The 15,795-nt window shown below is 47.6% G+C and overlaps 1 protein-coding gene across 3 annotated transcripts in view; it reads right to left on the reverse strand.

Moving 5' to 3' along the window:
* Positions 1-15,795, reverse strand: part of RETREG1 (reticulophagy regulator 1) — a 124,838-nt gene that overhangs the window by 34,879 nt on the left and 74,164 nt on the right. Inside the window, exon 1 of one of the 3 annotated variants that reach the window (XM_060191181.1) lies at positions 7,181-7,492. The exons of the other annotated variants lie outside the window; for them this stretch is intronic. Within the exon in view, the coding sequence (XP_060047164.1) occupies positions 7,181-7,215 (35 nt within the window). The 5' untranslated portion in view covers positions 7,216-7,492. Of the gene's footprint in view, positions 1-7,180; positions 7,493-15,795 lie in introns of those variants that run through there. 3 annotated transcript variants of the gene reach the window in all.

The following is a 15,795-nucleotide window of genomic DNA, read 5'->3' on the forward strand; positions in this document are numbered from 1 at the left end:
CCAGAACATCACATTGGCATATGTGATGCTGGGAACTGAACTCGGGACCTTGTGCTTTTTTTTTTTTCCTCCTCCAGGGTTATTGCTGGGCTCGGTGCCTGCACCATGAATCCACCGCTCCTGGAGGCCATTTTCTTTTTTTCCCCCTTTTGTTGCCCTTGTTGTAGCTTCGTTGTGGTTATTATTATTGCCCTTGTTGACGCAATTCGTTGTTGGATAGGACAGAGAGAAATGGAGAGAGGAGGGGAAGACAGAGAGGGGGAGAGAAAGATAGACACCTGCAGACCTGCTTCACCGCCTGTGAAGCGACTCCCCTGCAGGTGGGGAGCCGGGGAGCTCGAACCGGGATTCTTACGCGCCGGTCCCTGCGCTTTGCGCCACATGCGCTTAACCCACTGCGCCACCGCCCGACCCCTGGGACCTTGTGCTTTTAAGCCCACAGTTGTAGTCACTGTGCTGACTCCCAGCACTTATTCTATACATTTGGGGTTGGGTGGTGGCGCACCTGCTTATGCGTGCACAGTACTTATTCTATACTTTAAAAAAAAAAAAAGAGGAGGGGGAACTGAGCAATAGTGCAGCAGGCAGGTTAAGCACACATGGTGCGAAGCACAAGGACCGGCGTAAGGATCCTGGTTCCAGCCCCCAGCTCCCCACCTGCGGGGGGGGGGGGGCACTTCACAGGTGGTGAAGCAGGTCTGCAGGTGTCTGTCTTTTTCTCCCCGTCTCTGTCTTCCTCTCCTCTCTCCATTTCTCTCTGTCCTATCCAACAACAGCAGCAATGACAACAAAATGGGAAAAATGGCCTCCAGCAGCAGTGGATTCCTGGGCCTCACTGGAGAGAGAGAGAGAGAGAGAGAGAGAGAGAGGAAGGAGCTAGAGAGAGAGGGAGAGAAGGGAGGGGGAAGGGGGTAAAGGAGGGGAAGGGGAAAGGGCAGGGGAAAGGGAAGGGGAGGGGGAGAGGGAGCGACTAGCCAGGATAGCGTTCTGGTCCAAAGTACAGCCCTGTCAAACCCAGGGCCTCTGATTCGAAAAGCCTGTGCCCTTCCTGCTGGGCTGCCTCCCAGTCTCCTCTTGTTTGTTTGTTTGTGGAGTGAGAGAGAGAAAGCTTTCCAGCTAACACACTTGCCTCCCCATGCACTCAGTTCCCAGATTCAGTGGGAACCCTGACACCCATTGAGAGGTGTCATAGCACTGAGGGAGGGTCCATTATGGTTCTCGCCCTCTCTCTCCCTCTCCCTCTCCCTCTCCCTCTCCCTCTCCCTCTCCCTCTCCTTCTCCCTCTCTCTCTGCAGCTCTCCATCAGACTGAAAAAGTGGGCTGGAGTGGGGAGATCACACATGTGAAAGGTCCCCGTCACTTATGTAAAGATTTTAATAATTTATCAGTGAGGGGAGGGGGGGCAGGGGTTAACCTCAACCTCATGCTTACAAGCCCATCACTCTAGCCACGTGCCCCTCTGCGGCTGCAAGGTGCCCATTTTATTTATTTGTTCTATCAATGTTTTTTAATGAGACACAGAGAGAAACCAGAGCACTCCCCAGCCTGAGAACTTTCTGCATAGCCATGAAGAGGAATCCCAGGCCCAGGAGAGAGTGAGCACCCAAACACCCCCACCCACACACACCTGGAGGTCTTAGGGGGCCTTCATGATGCCTGGAGATGTGTGTGTGTGTGTGTGTGTGTGTGTGTGTGTGTGTGTGTGTGTGTTCAATTCTCTAGCGAGGTCTTGCTTTTCCTGCTACTTGAGAATCTGGTCTGATTTAGGGAAGAGGGGTGTCTGTTCCCATACTCTCCATTTTTCTTTACCCCTTCTATCAAATGCTTGAGTTTTTTTTGGGGTTGCTATAGCTTCTGGTGGTGCTAAGAATTGAACCTGGGACCTCAGAGCCTCAGGCATGAGAGTCTTTGTGCAAAACCACTGTGCCATCTCCTTAGCCCTAACACACAAGCTTCTGTCTCCCCAGTTCTGCTTTCTTTCATTGTCTCTCCTCTCATCTAACCTTGACACCCACAGTCTGGAAACACCAAAGGTGTCTTACTAATGAGAATACTTGCCAAGCAAGGAGTCTCTTCTCGGCCCCCTCTTCCCTGCCCAGGCAGCAATGCTCACTTCCAACAACTGGGTGGGCAGATTATGGGCCAAGGGTACATCCAGCAGGTGCAACCAGTCAGAATGTAAGAGACTGAAGTATCTGTCTGTGCAGCAGGTAGAGTGTCAGACTTGGAGGCATGAGGTCCCAAATCCATATCTAAGAGCTCACCAAACCCATCAACAAAAAACCAGATGACCCCCATAAAAACTGGGGAGAGGATATGAACAGAATATTCAACAAGGAAGAAATGCAAAAGGGTAACAGACACATAAAAAATGCTCCAGATCATTGTCAAAGAAATGCAAATAAAGATAAAGAAATACCATTTCCCTCCTGTCATACAAAAGAAGTGATAGAAACAATGAATGCTGTCAAGTTGTGGGGGAAAAGATCCCTTCTGCACTGCTGGTGGGAATGTAAATTGGCCCAGCCCTGTGGACAGCAGTCTGGAGAACTCTCCCAAGACTAGAAGTGGGCCTACTTTATGAGCCTGCAACTCCTCTCTTGGGGATATATCCTAAGGAATCTAACAACACCCATCCAAAAAGATCTGTGTACACCTACGTTCATAGTAGCACAATTAGTAGTAGCCAATTCCTAGAAGCAACCTAGGTGTCTAACAATAGGTGAGTGGCTAAGAAAGTGAGAGAGATATACACAATGGAATACTATTCAACTATTAAGAGTAATGAATTCACTTTCTTCACCTCATCCTGGATGGAGCTTGAAGGAATCATGTTAAGTGAGTTAGGCTAGAAAGAGGAGGATGAAGATGGGATGATCTCACTCACTGATACAAGTTGAGAAGTAAGAACAAAAAAGGAAACACAAAGCAGAACTTGGACTGGAGTTGGTGTATTGCACCAAATAAAGTAAAGGACCCCAGGGGGAGGTGGGGACTCGCAGGTCCTGGTGCTGCTGGTGGAGGAGGACCTAGGCTGGGGGGGGAGAGTGTTTTGCAGAAAACTGAGAAATTTTATACATGTGCCATCAACTGTATTTACTATAAACCATTAATCCCCACAACACAAAATTTTAAATTTTTTAAAAATTTGATGCTTGCCATGGCATACACCAGTGAGTCTTTGATTCTCTCTAATTTATTAAAGAAATGAGTAAATGCATACATCTGAAAGAGGGGGCTGGGAAATAGCCTCATGTCTGAGGCTCTAAAATTCCAGGTTCAATCCCCAGCACCACCAGAAGCCAGAGCTGAGCAGTGCTTTTAGAAAGAAGTGAGTAGAGGGAGATGAGAGAGAAAAAGAAAGGGAAAAGAGAGGAGAGGAGAGGGAATTAAGAGAGACAGAAAGGGGGCCAGGCGGTAGCACAGAGGGTTAAGTGCACATGTTGTAAAGCACAAGGACCTGCATAAGGATCCCGGTTCAAGCCCCCAGGGGGGGTCGCTTCACAAGCAGTGAAGCAGGTCTGCAGATGTCTATCTTTCTCTCCCCATCTCTGTCTTCCCGTCCTCTCTCGATTTCTCTGTCCTATCCAACAACAACATCAAAAACAACAACAATAATAACAACAACAACAATAACAAGGGCAACAAAAAGGGAAGAAAATAGCCTTCAGGAGTAGTGGATTTGTAGTGCAGGCATGGAGCCCCAACAATAACCCTGGAGGCAGAGAGAGAGAAAGCGAGATAGAGAGAGGTGAGGAAAGAAAGAGAGAGAAGGGGAAGAGGGAAAAGGAGAGGGAGAGGGGAGAGGAAGAGGGAGGCTGAATTTGGATTTAGTTGAGTTACAGAGCTATTTGAAGTCATCAGATTCCAAGCTAGGACCAAAGCTGAACGTGAATTTTGAGCAAATGCCACTGTCATCTATTTCTTTCTTTTTTTTCCTCCAGGGTTATTGCTGGGCTCGGTGCCTGCACCATGAATCCACCAATCCTGGAGGCCATTTTTTCCTCCTTTTGTTGCCCTTGTTGTAGCCTCGTTGTGGTTATTATTATTGCCATTGTTGATGTTGTTCATTGTTGGATAGGACAGAGAGAAATGGAGAGAGGAGGGAAAGACAGAGAGGGGGAGAGAAAGATAGACACCTGCAGACCTGCTTCACCGCCTATGAAGCAACTCCCCTGCAGGTGGGGAGCAGGGGGCTCGAACCGGGATCCTTAAGCAGGTCCTTGCGCTTTGCGCCACATGCGCTTAACCCGCTGCGCCACTGCCCGATCCCCTACTGTCATCTATTTCAAGGACAAGTTCTGTCAACAGACACACGACGTGGAGCAGCCCTTTCTCTTCCAGATCACACCTGTCCCCACAGGACTTCTCTTGGGCACTGATGAAGTTTCCCACCTGCAGGTGGAGACCAAAGGCCTTAACCTAAGTCCTTACCCACCGTAATGATGTTTGACCACCACCCAGACCCCCTTCTCTCCCTTTTTAAAAATTTGTTGTTAGTGATTTAATAGTCAATTACAAAATTATAAGGTAGTAGGGGAATAACTCCACACCATTCCCATCCCCGGAGTTGTGTCCCCAGCCCTCTCCAACAGAAGCTGCAATAGTTCTCCCAAGGTCACACATGTGAGTTGACTATCTCCCTTCTCTCTCTTATCTATCTATCTATCTATCTATCTATCTATCTATCTATCTATCCATCCATACTCCATTGGAAATTGAAGTGGTTCTCCAAAGGTAACAGATATGGACTATTATTTCTGTAACTATATGTTTTCCCAGTTTTTTCTATGGTTCTGCCTTTTTATTCCTTTTTTTTTACACTTTTTTTTTGCCTCCAGGGTTATTGCTGGGGCTCAGTGCCTGTACAATGAATCCACTGCTCCTGGAGGACATTTCCCCCCCCCCCTTTGTTGCCCTTGTTGTTGTAGCCTTGTTTTGGTTATTATTGTTGTTGTTGATGTTGTTCATTGTTGTATATTGGATAGGACAGCGAGAAATGAAGAGAGGAGGGGAAGATAGAGAGGAGAGAAAGATAAGACACCTGCAGACCTGCTTCACCGCTTGTGAAGCGACCCCCATGCAGGTGGGGAGCTGGGGGCTCGAACCAGGATTCTTACACTGCCCCTTGTGCTTTGTGCCATGTGCGCTTAACCCGCTGCGCTACCTCCCAGCCCCCTATAAATTCCATTTCTTCAAGTGTTTGATTTAACGCCTCATTTTATATAGAAAACCATCTCCTTATTCAATTCAAGGTCAGTTTAATACTCCCTCTGAGGAGTGACAAAGGAATTTGGAAGCAGGCAAACCCTAGAGAACTGAAGAGGAAAATAGCTGTTCAGGATACCCACACACACTCGTTCTAATGCACATAGACATGCCATCATCATGATGACCACAAGCACCGAACACATTTTTTTGGACACTCCAAATTCCTAGACAGTTCCAGGCTTACAGTTTCACTGACAATACAATTGACAATGGCCTCTTTGCCTTCTTGAACAGCTTTCTTCACTTCATATCTAAATTTCAGGGACGTCAACAATAATCCGCATAATTTATGGTTCACAGAAACATCAATGCAGCCACAGGGCTAAAGATAGAAGCTTCCAGAATGGGCACAAGCTATGTTCATATTAGTTGGAATTAGTTACTTGGTTCCTTTCTACCCATCCACTTCATGCAGCCAGCTACAAAACATATACATATAGGGACCGGGTGGTGGTGCACTGGGTTAAGGACACATAGTGCGAAACACAAGGATCCTGGTTCAAATCTCTGGCTCCCCACTTGCGGGGGGGGGGTGCTTCACAAGCAGGGAAGCAGCTCTGCAGGTGTCTATCTTTCTCTCTCCCTCTCTGTGTGCTCCTCCTCTCTCAATTTCTCTCTGTCCTACCCAATAAAATGAAAAAAAAAAAAAAAAGCTGCCAGGAGCAGAGGATTTGTAGTGCAGGCACTAAGCCCCAGCAATAAACCTGAAGGCAATGAAATATATACATATATAAACAAAACAGTGAGTAGGAGAAAGAGCTCACTTGGATAGTGGGCGGCTTTGCCATGTACACAACCCAGGTTCAAGCCCAGTTCCCACTGCACTGAAGGAAATATTGGTGTTGTGGTCTCTCTCTCTGCCTCTGTCTCAAAAACTAAACACATAATGAATATAATGTACATACATATAGAGCCCAACTGATCTTGCTTTCAAAGATGAGCAAGTCTAGCATTAAAACTGCTATATTGGGGCTGGGGAGACAGCATAATGGTTCTGCAGAAGGCATGATCTCATGCCTGAGGCTCTGAGATCCCAGGATCAATCCCCAGCACCATCATAAGTCAGAGCTAAGTAGTGCTCTGCTATCTCTCTGTCTCTCTCTCTTTCACTAAAAATAAATTACATAAGCCAAGGAGGACCTAGTGGGGGTTGAGTTATTATGTAGAAAACTGAGAATGTCATGCATGTACAAACTATTGTATTTAAAAATTTTTTTTTACATATTTATTTTTCCTTTTTGTTGCCTTTGTTTTTTGTTGTTATTGTAGTTATTGTTGTTATTGATGTTGTTGTTGTTAGAGGGGACAGAGAGAAATGGAGAGAGCAGGGGAAGACAGAGGGGGAGAGAAAGACACTTGCAGACCTACTTCACTGTTTGTGAAGCAACTTCCCTGCAGGGGAGCCGGGGGCTCGAATCAGGATCCTTAAGCCGGTCCTTTTGCTTCATGCCACGTGCGCTTACCCGCTGCACTACTGCCCAACTCCCACAAACTATATTGTATTTTACTGTCGACTGTAAATCATTAGTGCCCCCAATAAAGAAATTAAATTATACAAGTAAATAAAATGTACACATTTCTAAACCTGCTAATCTAGCGGCTAATTTTCAAAAACAGGCTCATCTTACAATGATTTGTTATGGGGAAGCACTTTTTACATAATTTCTGGCCACAAGAAATTCCTCCTTCAAGAAAAACGCCCAGCACACAGGGTTAAGTCTATGATTAAGTCAGTTTTATGTCTCTCCGTGTAAAAGTGAGTTCAGCTTCCTAACATTAAGGAACTGCCCACCCCCCATGTTCCAAAAATGGCAGTCACAACTTTCTGAGCACTTAGTCCTCATGCTATCTCCCCAAAGAGAGCCAGCAAAGGAAAGATCCAGAACAAGTAACTCTAAACTGCCCTTACCTTGAGGCTCCTCCACAGTCCTCCCCTGTAGACATGTCTGATCTTTTGAAAATAATCAAGAAAAAAGAGAAAAGGAGCCTGCTGCTCTGGTCTGTGACTAAAGATGTCTTCTCCAAGCCACCGACGACTACCAGAAGAGAACAAGGCCAGTAATCAAGTTCCTTCTTCTTTGGAAAGAAAAGCAAACAACAAAAATTTAAAATTAAAAAAAATTAAAAACTCTGCTTTTCTTGCTCAGAAAGGAGATGAATCCAAGTGGTCCAAGCTCCCTTTGCCTGACTTGAATGAAGCAGAGCTCTGGGGGGGGGGGGGGGTATTATGACTGCTCTCTCTGCCCCCCCATCTAAAAATAAACAAAACAGGTCACCTCTTACTCCAGCACTGTGACCAGGACTGGAGCCAGCCGGGAGGAGACTATGCCCCTGTGATGTGGCAGCTCCTGCTATTAGCAACCTTTATTAGGATGACTTCACCCAGGGCTGGTGTCTCTCTCTCTCTCTCTCTCTCTCTCCTTAACTTTCCTGGCATGACCGGGGGAGGTTGCAACCTTGCCCAGAGCTACCAGCCATCACCCATGCAGAGAAACGTTTTGAGAACAAGGAGGAGGCTCCACCATGGCAGGAAGCTCAGTGTTGCTCAGCACACAGCTAGGCAGCTCTCTCCAAAACAAATAAAAAGGGGGGAAAATTAAAAGACAGTTGTGGGTTTGGAGGCTTGCAGTTTGGCAAGAAAACACACACACACAAAAAAAAAAACAAAAAAAAAAACTGGTCACTGGAATTTCTCAAGGTCCAGGAAGTTGTGCACAGGAATCAAAATTCCTGTGTAACTTGGGGGTGTCACTTGGGGGTGTCCCCTGCCAGCCCTGCGGGGACTTCCCTCTGTCCACAGAGCAGCCCGCCCCGGCACAGGGCCAGGAGGCAGCTGAGTGTTTTTATAAGTGGGCACTGCTGGAGCTCCCTCCCGGCAGCTGGATCTTCTAAGACCAGGTCAAAAGGCACTTCCGACTGCTTCAGGCTCTGTCTAAAGGCAGACACACACACACACAAAATCCAGCAATTGCAGAAGCCAGTCTTCCCACCTTCTGCACCCCCATAGAGACTTTTGATCCACACCACCAGAGGGATAAAGAATAGGAAAACTTCCAGTGGAGGGGATGGGATACAGAACTCTGGTAGTGGGAATTGCCTCTTATCCTACAATCTTGTCAGTCATTATTAAACCACTACTAAAATTTAAAAAATAAATTAAATTAAAAGATTAAGAACAAAAGGGAGGGCAGGTGGTGGTGCACCTGGTTGAGCGCATGTTGCAATGAGCAAGGGCCAGGGTTCAAGCCCCAAGTCTCCACCTGCAGGGGGAAAGCTTTCTGACTGGTGAAGCACTGCTGCAGGTGTTGCTCTGTCTCTCTTCTTCTCTATCACCCTCTGCCCTCAAGATTTCTGGCTGTCTCTAGCCAACAAATAAGATAATAAAAATTAAAAAAAAAAAAAAAAAAAGAATCTACCCTGGACATGCTTTTGTTGTCAGTGGGGCTTCACCTTCCAGACTGACTTTTCCCTCTTTCTTTCTCCCTTTGTCCTTCTTAATTTAATTTAATTTGATTTGGATAGAGGTGGAGAAAAATTGAGAGGGAAGCTGAAGAGAGAGACACACAAACAGAGAGACACAGAGAGACTGAGACTTGCAACACTGTTTCACCCCTCCTGAAACTTCCTCCCTGCTGGGGGGGGAGGAGGGGCTTGAACCCAGGTTTTTGAGCACTTCTTCTTCTTCTTCTAGCGTTTGCCCTTCTTCCGTAGCCAGTCGACAGCGTCAGGTTGAGCCTGATGTAGTTTCGAGACCTCCTTTGAATCTGGAGAGGTGGCGGTCGTTGAGCACTGTAATGTGTGCACTCAATCAGGTGTGCCTCCATTTTCTCTTTCTCTCTTTCCTTAAGTCCTTCCTTTCCCCCCTTTCTCTCTCTCTTTCTTTCTTTCTTTCTTTCTTTTATATCCCCTTCCTTTTTTTTTTTTCATCCTCCCAGACAGAAATAGGGAAACAGAGATAGGGAAAGCCACCACAACACTGAAGCATCCTCCACTACAGTGAGGGCCCGGCTAACACCTGTTAGGCCCTCACTATCCAGGTGAGTTATTCTGCCAGCACTCCTTGGAAAGTTTTGCATTACAAACTTGAAACCGGGTGAGGGTATAGCATAATGGTTATGCAAAGAGACTTTCATGCCAGAGGCTCTTAGGTGTTAGGTTCAATCCCCCACACCGCCATAAGCCAGAGCTGAGCAGTGCTCTGGTAGAAAAAAACAAAACAAAGACTTGAAACTATTATTATCCCACCCAACCCCTCCTCTAAGGGAGCACTAAATCAGGAAGGAAGTAAGATGTGATTTAATAATATATTTAATTGTTAGACCTGGGAAACAGCACAATGGTTCTGCAAAAGTCTCTCCTGCCTTGGAGTCGGGCGGTAGCGCAGCGGGTTAAGCGCACTTGGCACAAAGCGCAAGGACCAGCATAAGGATCCCGGTTCGAGCTCCCAGCTTCCCACCTGCAGGGGAGTTGCTTCACAGGAGGTGAAGCAGGTCTGCAGGTGTCTGTCTTTCTCTCCTCCTCTCTCCATTTCTCTCTGTCCTATCCAACAATGATGACATCAATAACAACAACAATAATAACCACAACAATAAAACAACAAGGGCAACAAAAGGGAATAAATAAATAAATAAATAAATACTCTCCTGCCTGAAGCTGTCAAGTCTCTGGTTCAATCCCCAGCACCATCAGCCAGAGATGGACAGTGCTCTGGTCTCTCTCTATCTCTCACTAAAATAAAAAAAAATTTAAAAAAGGAACAAGAATATTAAAATAGAAAAAAGGAAACATATATATTATGCTTGGTGTAGCCGTTTTGATATATGCACTTATGCTCAATAAAAAGATCAAGGGAGAGGTCTTTAGCTGCTACACTCGGGGAAACCTCCTGGTTGGGCATCATATACCAGTGTGGCCACCTCTGGACCCCTCCCTCACCATCCGATGTTGTCTGAGGGAACTGATTTGATCCATGCCAGACCTTGGGACCCAGCCACCTTTCTCCTCTCTTCCACCTGATCTGCCGTCTAGCCCAGTACTGGGTGAGCAATATCCCACCATGTCCGCAAAAATGAAGACACAACATTCCAAGCTGTCTGAGAGTGTGGTTTCAACAGAACAAGTGCAGCCTCCTTCCTGATGGAAGCCAGCCTGGCGGTGGTGAGAAGATCAGGAGGCGGAGGACTAGGAGGTGAAGAGTCAGTAAAGGGGGTGAGGACTGGGGGTAGCTGGATGGCCGCCAGGGAGTGGAGGGCATCTGGAAGACTCGGGTTCCGAGAGGTGTGGCCAGTGGTGCCCCTCTCTGTCATGTTGATGACTTGGCGTCATCTTGTTACAGTTCCAGGAAGTGAATTAACTTTAACTGTGCACTGCAGACTGCCCAGCAGCCTACCTGGCCCAATTTTTATTCTAATCTTTAAGGCAAAAGGAGAGAAAAGGGACCTCACAGCCCTGCCCCACCATCCATGGAGCTCCCTGGGTGCTGTCCATGGTGCTGAGGAGACACACACACACATACACACACACACACACACACACACACACACACCCCACAGCTCTGTCTCACTCTCCATGGGGGCTCCCTGGGTGTTGCCCATGGTGCCGAGAGAGAGGAGAGACACCCCACAGCCCTGCCCCACCATCCATGGAGCTCCCTGGGTGCTGTCCATGGTCCTGAGAGAGGAGAGACCCCCCCCCCCACAGCTCTGTCCTACCCTTCATGGGGCTCCCTAAGTGCTGTCCATGGTTCTCAGAGAGGAGAGACCCCCACAGCCCTGCTCCACCATCTATGGGGCTCCTTGAGTGCTGTCCATGGTGCTGAGAGTGGAGAGACACCTCCCCCCAGCCCTACTCCACCATCCATGGGGCCCCCTGGATGCCATGATATTCCCATGTGGTACCAAGAATCAAATACATAATTTCCCACGAAGTAAGGGAGTGCTCTACCAACTGAGAGATCTCCTGCCCTCCCATGGGGTCTAAGCTGAATGTTCTGACACTCTGACTAAATGTGTATCTTTGAAAAGTTCATGAGAGGGGACAGAAAACAGTTCACAAGATAGCCATGTGGATAGCCTGGACTCAAGCCCCGGCACCACATGGGAGCGTACCCACACCAGAGGAAGCTCCAGTGCCTTTGTATCTCTCCCTCTGCTTCTCACTTTCTGCAATAAAAAGAGAAAATGGAGCAGTGGAATCACAGCTGGGGGATCCCCCATGATGGCAAAAGAAAAGTTTGTGCCATGCTGCCCCATTGTTCAATCAGGACATGTAGGAGTTAATGCCCTTGGGACTCATGAAGAAAAGAGGAAGGGCGCCCTCAGGCAGGCTGGCGAGGAGGCAGAGCAGGAAGTGACAGTGGGTTCAGAGTACCAGACTCCCCTGGGGGGTACAGAGAGGAAGAGGAGGTGCTTAGCCACTGCAGGAGGAAGAGAGGGGAGGGGACTGTGTGAGGTTTCCTGCTCACCTGCATTTACTACTGAGACCCAGTGCCATACACTAGAGACAGAGACAGAGACCAAAGCTTCCTCTAATATGGTGAGGGCCAGGCTTGAACCTGGATTGTACACATGGCAAAGCAGTGCACTATCCAAGTGAGGTATTTTGCCAACTCCCTGTCCAATACACTGACTCTTTTTCTTCATGAGTCTTCCCCAGAGACGCTACTGGTCATCGGTCACCTCTCTCTCTCTCTCCTAGACCCATACTTGCATAATTTTACTATACTTCGGCCACAATTTCATTCAGAGAAAGACAGACAGACAGACAAACAACTATAGAAGAGTTTTGTGGAGCAGGGGCTCAAACCGGGTCTGCACACATGGCGAGGAATATGGCCTGTCCCGTGAGAGAGCTCTCTGGCCTGTCACCACATTCATTCTATAGACTTCTTCCACCCCCACCTCCCCTAACTATAGTCGATATGCTTCTGTATTAGGCTGATTTTATTTTCTTCTTTCTCTCTCCTCTTTCTGTCCTTCCACAACTCTCCACCCCCAACATCAAATGTCTAGGAAATTCCATCCATCTGGGCACTGTTAGAAATCATATTCCTTACTATGAGCAAGGACCTGGGTTCAAGCCTCTGCTCCCCACTTACAAGGGGGGAAGCTTCATGAGAGATGAAGCAATGCTGCAGGTCTCTCTCTCTCTCTCTCTCTCTCCCTCTCTATCTTCTCCTCCCCCCTCTCAATTTCTCTGTCACACAAAATAGGAGGGAAGGAAGGAAGGAAGGAAGAAAAGAGAAAAGAGAAGGCCTCCAGGAGTGGTGGATTCATAGTGATGGCAACCAGCTTCAGAGATAACCCTCGTGACAATAAAAGAAAATAATAATAAAAAAGGAGGAGGAGGAGGAAAGACGAAAGAAGGCAGGAATGAAGGAAGGATCCAGTTGGTGACGCACCTGGCTAAGCACACACATTACAAAGCACGAGGACCCCAGGTTCAAGCTCTTGGTCCCCACTTGCAGGGAGAAAGCTTCACAAGTGGTGAACCAGGGTTGCAGGTGTCCCTCTGCTCTTTCCCTCTCTATCCTCCCATCCCTTTCAACTTCTGTCTCTATCCAATAATAAATAAATAAGTGGAAAAGAGGCCTGGCGAAATAGCTCTCTGGGACAGTAGACTGCTTTTCCACATCAACAACCCATTTTGTGCCCAGCACCCACTGCACTGAAGGAAATATCAGTGCTGAGCTCTCTTTCACTCTCTGTCTTCCTCTGTCTATCTGCCTCTCCTGATAGACAGACACAGATGGTTAGAGAGAGCTTGCCAGGAACTGTGCATGTGTTGCCTTGCTGCTGTCTCAGGCTAGAACCCCAACACCAAAGGGAATCACCATGGCACCATGTCTGTGACATCTCCCCTGTCTCTCTGTCCCTCTACCCTTAGGAAAAATGAAAAGGTGGCCTAGGAGTAGTCACACTGTGCATGCGTGAGGTTCTAGCTCTGCAGGGAAAGAAAAAAAAAAATCCTGCCTGTTCCAGGGGGGAGGATGGCAGAAACTCTGGGTTCTGACAGAGAATCTTGGGTTCTGAGAAGTCTAGAACAAACACCCACAGGAGAGGCAGGCTCTGACACCACTCTGCACAAACACAAGGAAATGGAAAATTCCAGAGGCCACCTGTGGCTGGGACAGAGGTCCTGGGCGGTGGCAAACACTAGAGCTGCCACAAGCAGCACAAGGCTCATGGCAAAACTTTCCTCTGGGGCTTAGAAATGGACTGTGTGTGAGGAGTGTGGGGTGGGGGGCAGGGGAGCCCAATAGAATGTACATGTTGCCTTTCTGTAACATTTTAAAATTATCTTTATTTACTAGACAGACAGCCAGAAATCATGAGGGAAGGGGGAGACAGAAAGGGAGACAGGGGGCCGGGCGGTAGCACAGCAGGTTAAGAGCACACGGAGCAAAGTGCAAGGATGCCGGTTCATGCCCCCGGGTCCCCACCTGTAGGGGGATCGCTTCACAAGCATTGAAGCAGGTCTGCAGGTGTTTGTCTTTCTCTCCCCCTCTGTCTTCCCCTCTTCTCTTGATTTCTCTCTGCACTATCCAGCAACAAGGACAGCAATAACAACAATAATAATGATAATAACGATAACAAGGGCAATGAAAGGGAAAAAATGGCTTCGAAGGCAGTGGATTTGTAGCGCAGGCACCAGTAATAAGCCCAGTAATAAGTCCCAGTAATAAGCCTAGAGGCAAAAAAAAAAAAAAAGAGAAAAAAGAAAGAAAAAGAAAGAAAGGGAGTCAGACAGACACCTACAACATTGCTTCACCACTCACAAAGCTTTCCTCTAAAGGTGGGAACTGGGGGCTCGAATCCAGGCCCTTGCACATCGTAACAGGTGAGCTATCACCTGGCCCTATGTTGCCATTCTGAAGAACCCAGGCTTGAATCCCTACATGCAGGAGGAATCTTCACAAGTGGTAAAGCAGTGTTTAGCCACAGGTGTTTCTCTTTCTCTCTCCCTCTCTACTGCGCTGCCCCTTTCAATGTCTCTCTGTCCTATTGAATTAAGAAAAAAAAAATCAAGGAAAAATGGCTGCTAGGAGCAGTGGGTTCATCATGCAGGCGTTTAGCCCCAGCGAGAAAGCTGGTGGCAATTAAAGAAATATATAATATATATAACGCCACAGCAGAAGGTGAGGCCCAGCCCTGTGTATAATATTGTAGTTTCTGATTTGTTATTTATTTTATTTACATATACGTTTATTTCTAGGGGCTGGGTGGTATTGATTTTGTTTCCAGGAGCTGGGTGGTGTCGTACCTGGTTGAGCACACATGTTATAACGCACAAGGATCGATACCAGAGTCTTGCTCAGTTCTAGCTTATAGCAGTGCTGGGGATCAAACCTGGGACCTCAGAGTCTCAGGCATGAAAGCCTTTTGCAGAAGCATTGTGCTGTCTCCCCAGCCCCGTTGCTAGCCTTTTAACTGCCTGAGAGCCGGGCAATTATAATAGATAGCACAGCAGTAGCACAGAGAGTTTGCATTCAAGAAAGTCCCAGGTTCGATCTCCGGCACCCTCAACAGCCAGAGGTGAGTGGGTCTGGTCAGATGATAAACAGATATATCCACAAACAAAAACAGCATATTGAACTAACTGCTGGTGATGCACACATGAACACGAGGCTGGGTGGGGAGGCATCGTAAACAGGCCCCCACCCTCTACAGTTTGTAACACACCTTGTGATTCCAAGTGTCTTGCTAAGAGCCAGGAGAGCAAACTGGAAGAATTCGCCTGGGTTATAAATACGAGGTGAAGGCAGCGTCTGAAGGCTTGGAGGCACCAGGCAGGCAGGCTGGGGCCAAGCTGTTGTGCTGGTGTTGCCATGGCAGGAGCTAAAAGGAGCTGCCTGGTGGAACACGCCAAGTCCACTTTCCATTTTTAAGCCGCGGACTTCCTCTCCTGCTCAAAATAGGAGAGAAGTGTGCAGGGCCAGGGCGCCTGGCCTGGGGCCTTGGTTTCCATCTTGGAAGTGTGGTCAGGAGGGAGGGGGACATGGCAGAAGACAAAAGGGGTGTGTGAGAAGTACTGATAGCTCACTTAGGTAGTGAGCTGCCTTGATATGGGAGTGACAAAGGTTTGAACCCAGCCCTCACTAAAAAGGTTTGAACCCAGCCCTCACTAGCCCCTTCTCTATGTAGTGCTCTCAGTAAAATAAATGAAACACTGTGAGAAAAAGGAAATTAACAGATTGGTCCTACATATAACTGAAGAGAGAGGGACAGGCTGTGTCAGAAGTTATAGCAGAGGTCAGGAAACTTAGTTTCTACACCTGTGGACGAGTGTGAGAGAGAAAATCTTGCTCATGAGTCTTCCAGAAAAATCAGGTCCCGTTTGGTCCCCAGGTGCATCCCTGCCCATCAGAGCTGCCACTGCTTTCAGGAAAGTCTCACCAGCAGCCCAGGAGCTGGCACAGTGGCTAAAACAGTGGACTCTCAAGCATGAAGTTCTGGGTATGATCCCTGGCATCACATGTGTCAGAGTAATGCTCTGGTTCTCTCTAAAAAAAGAGAAAAAAGTGTG

This window comes from Erinaceus europaeus, chromosome 5 (assembly GCF_950295315.1).
Source record: "Erinaceus europaeus chromosome 5, mEriEur2.1, whole genome shotgun sequence".
Classification (NCBI taxonomy): Eukaryota; Metazoa; Chordata; class Mammalia; order Eulipotyphla; family Erinaceidae; genus Erinaceus; species Erinaceus europaeus.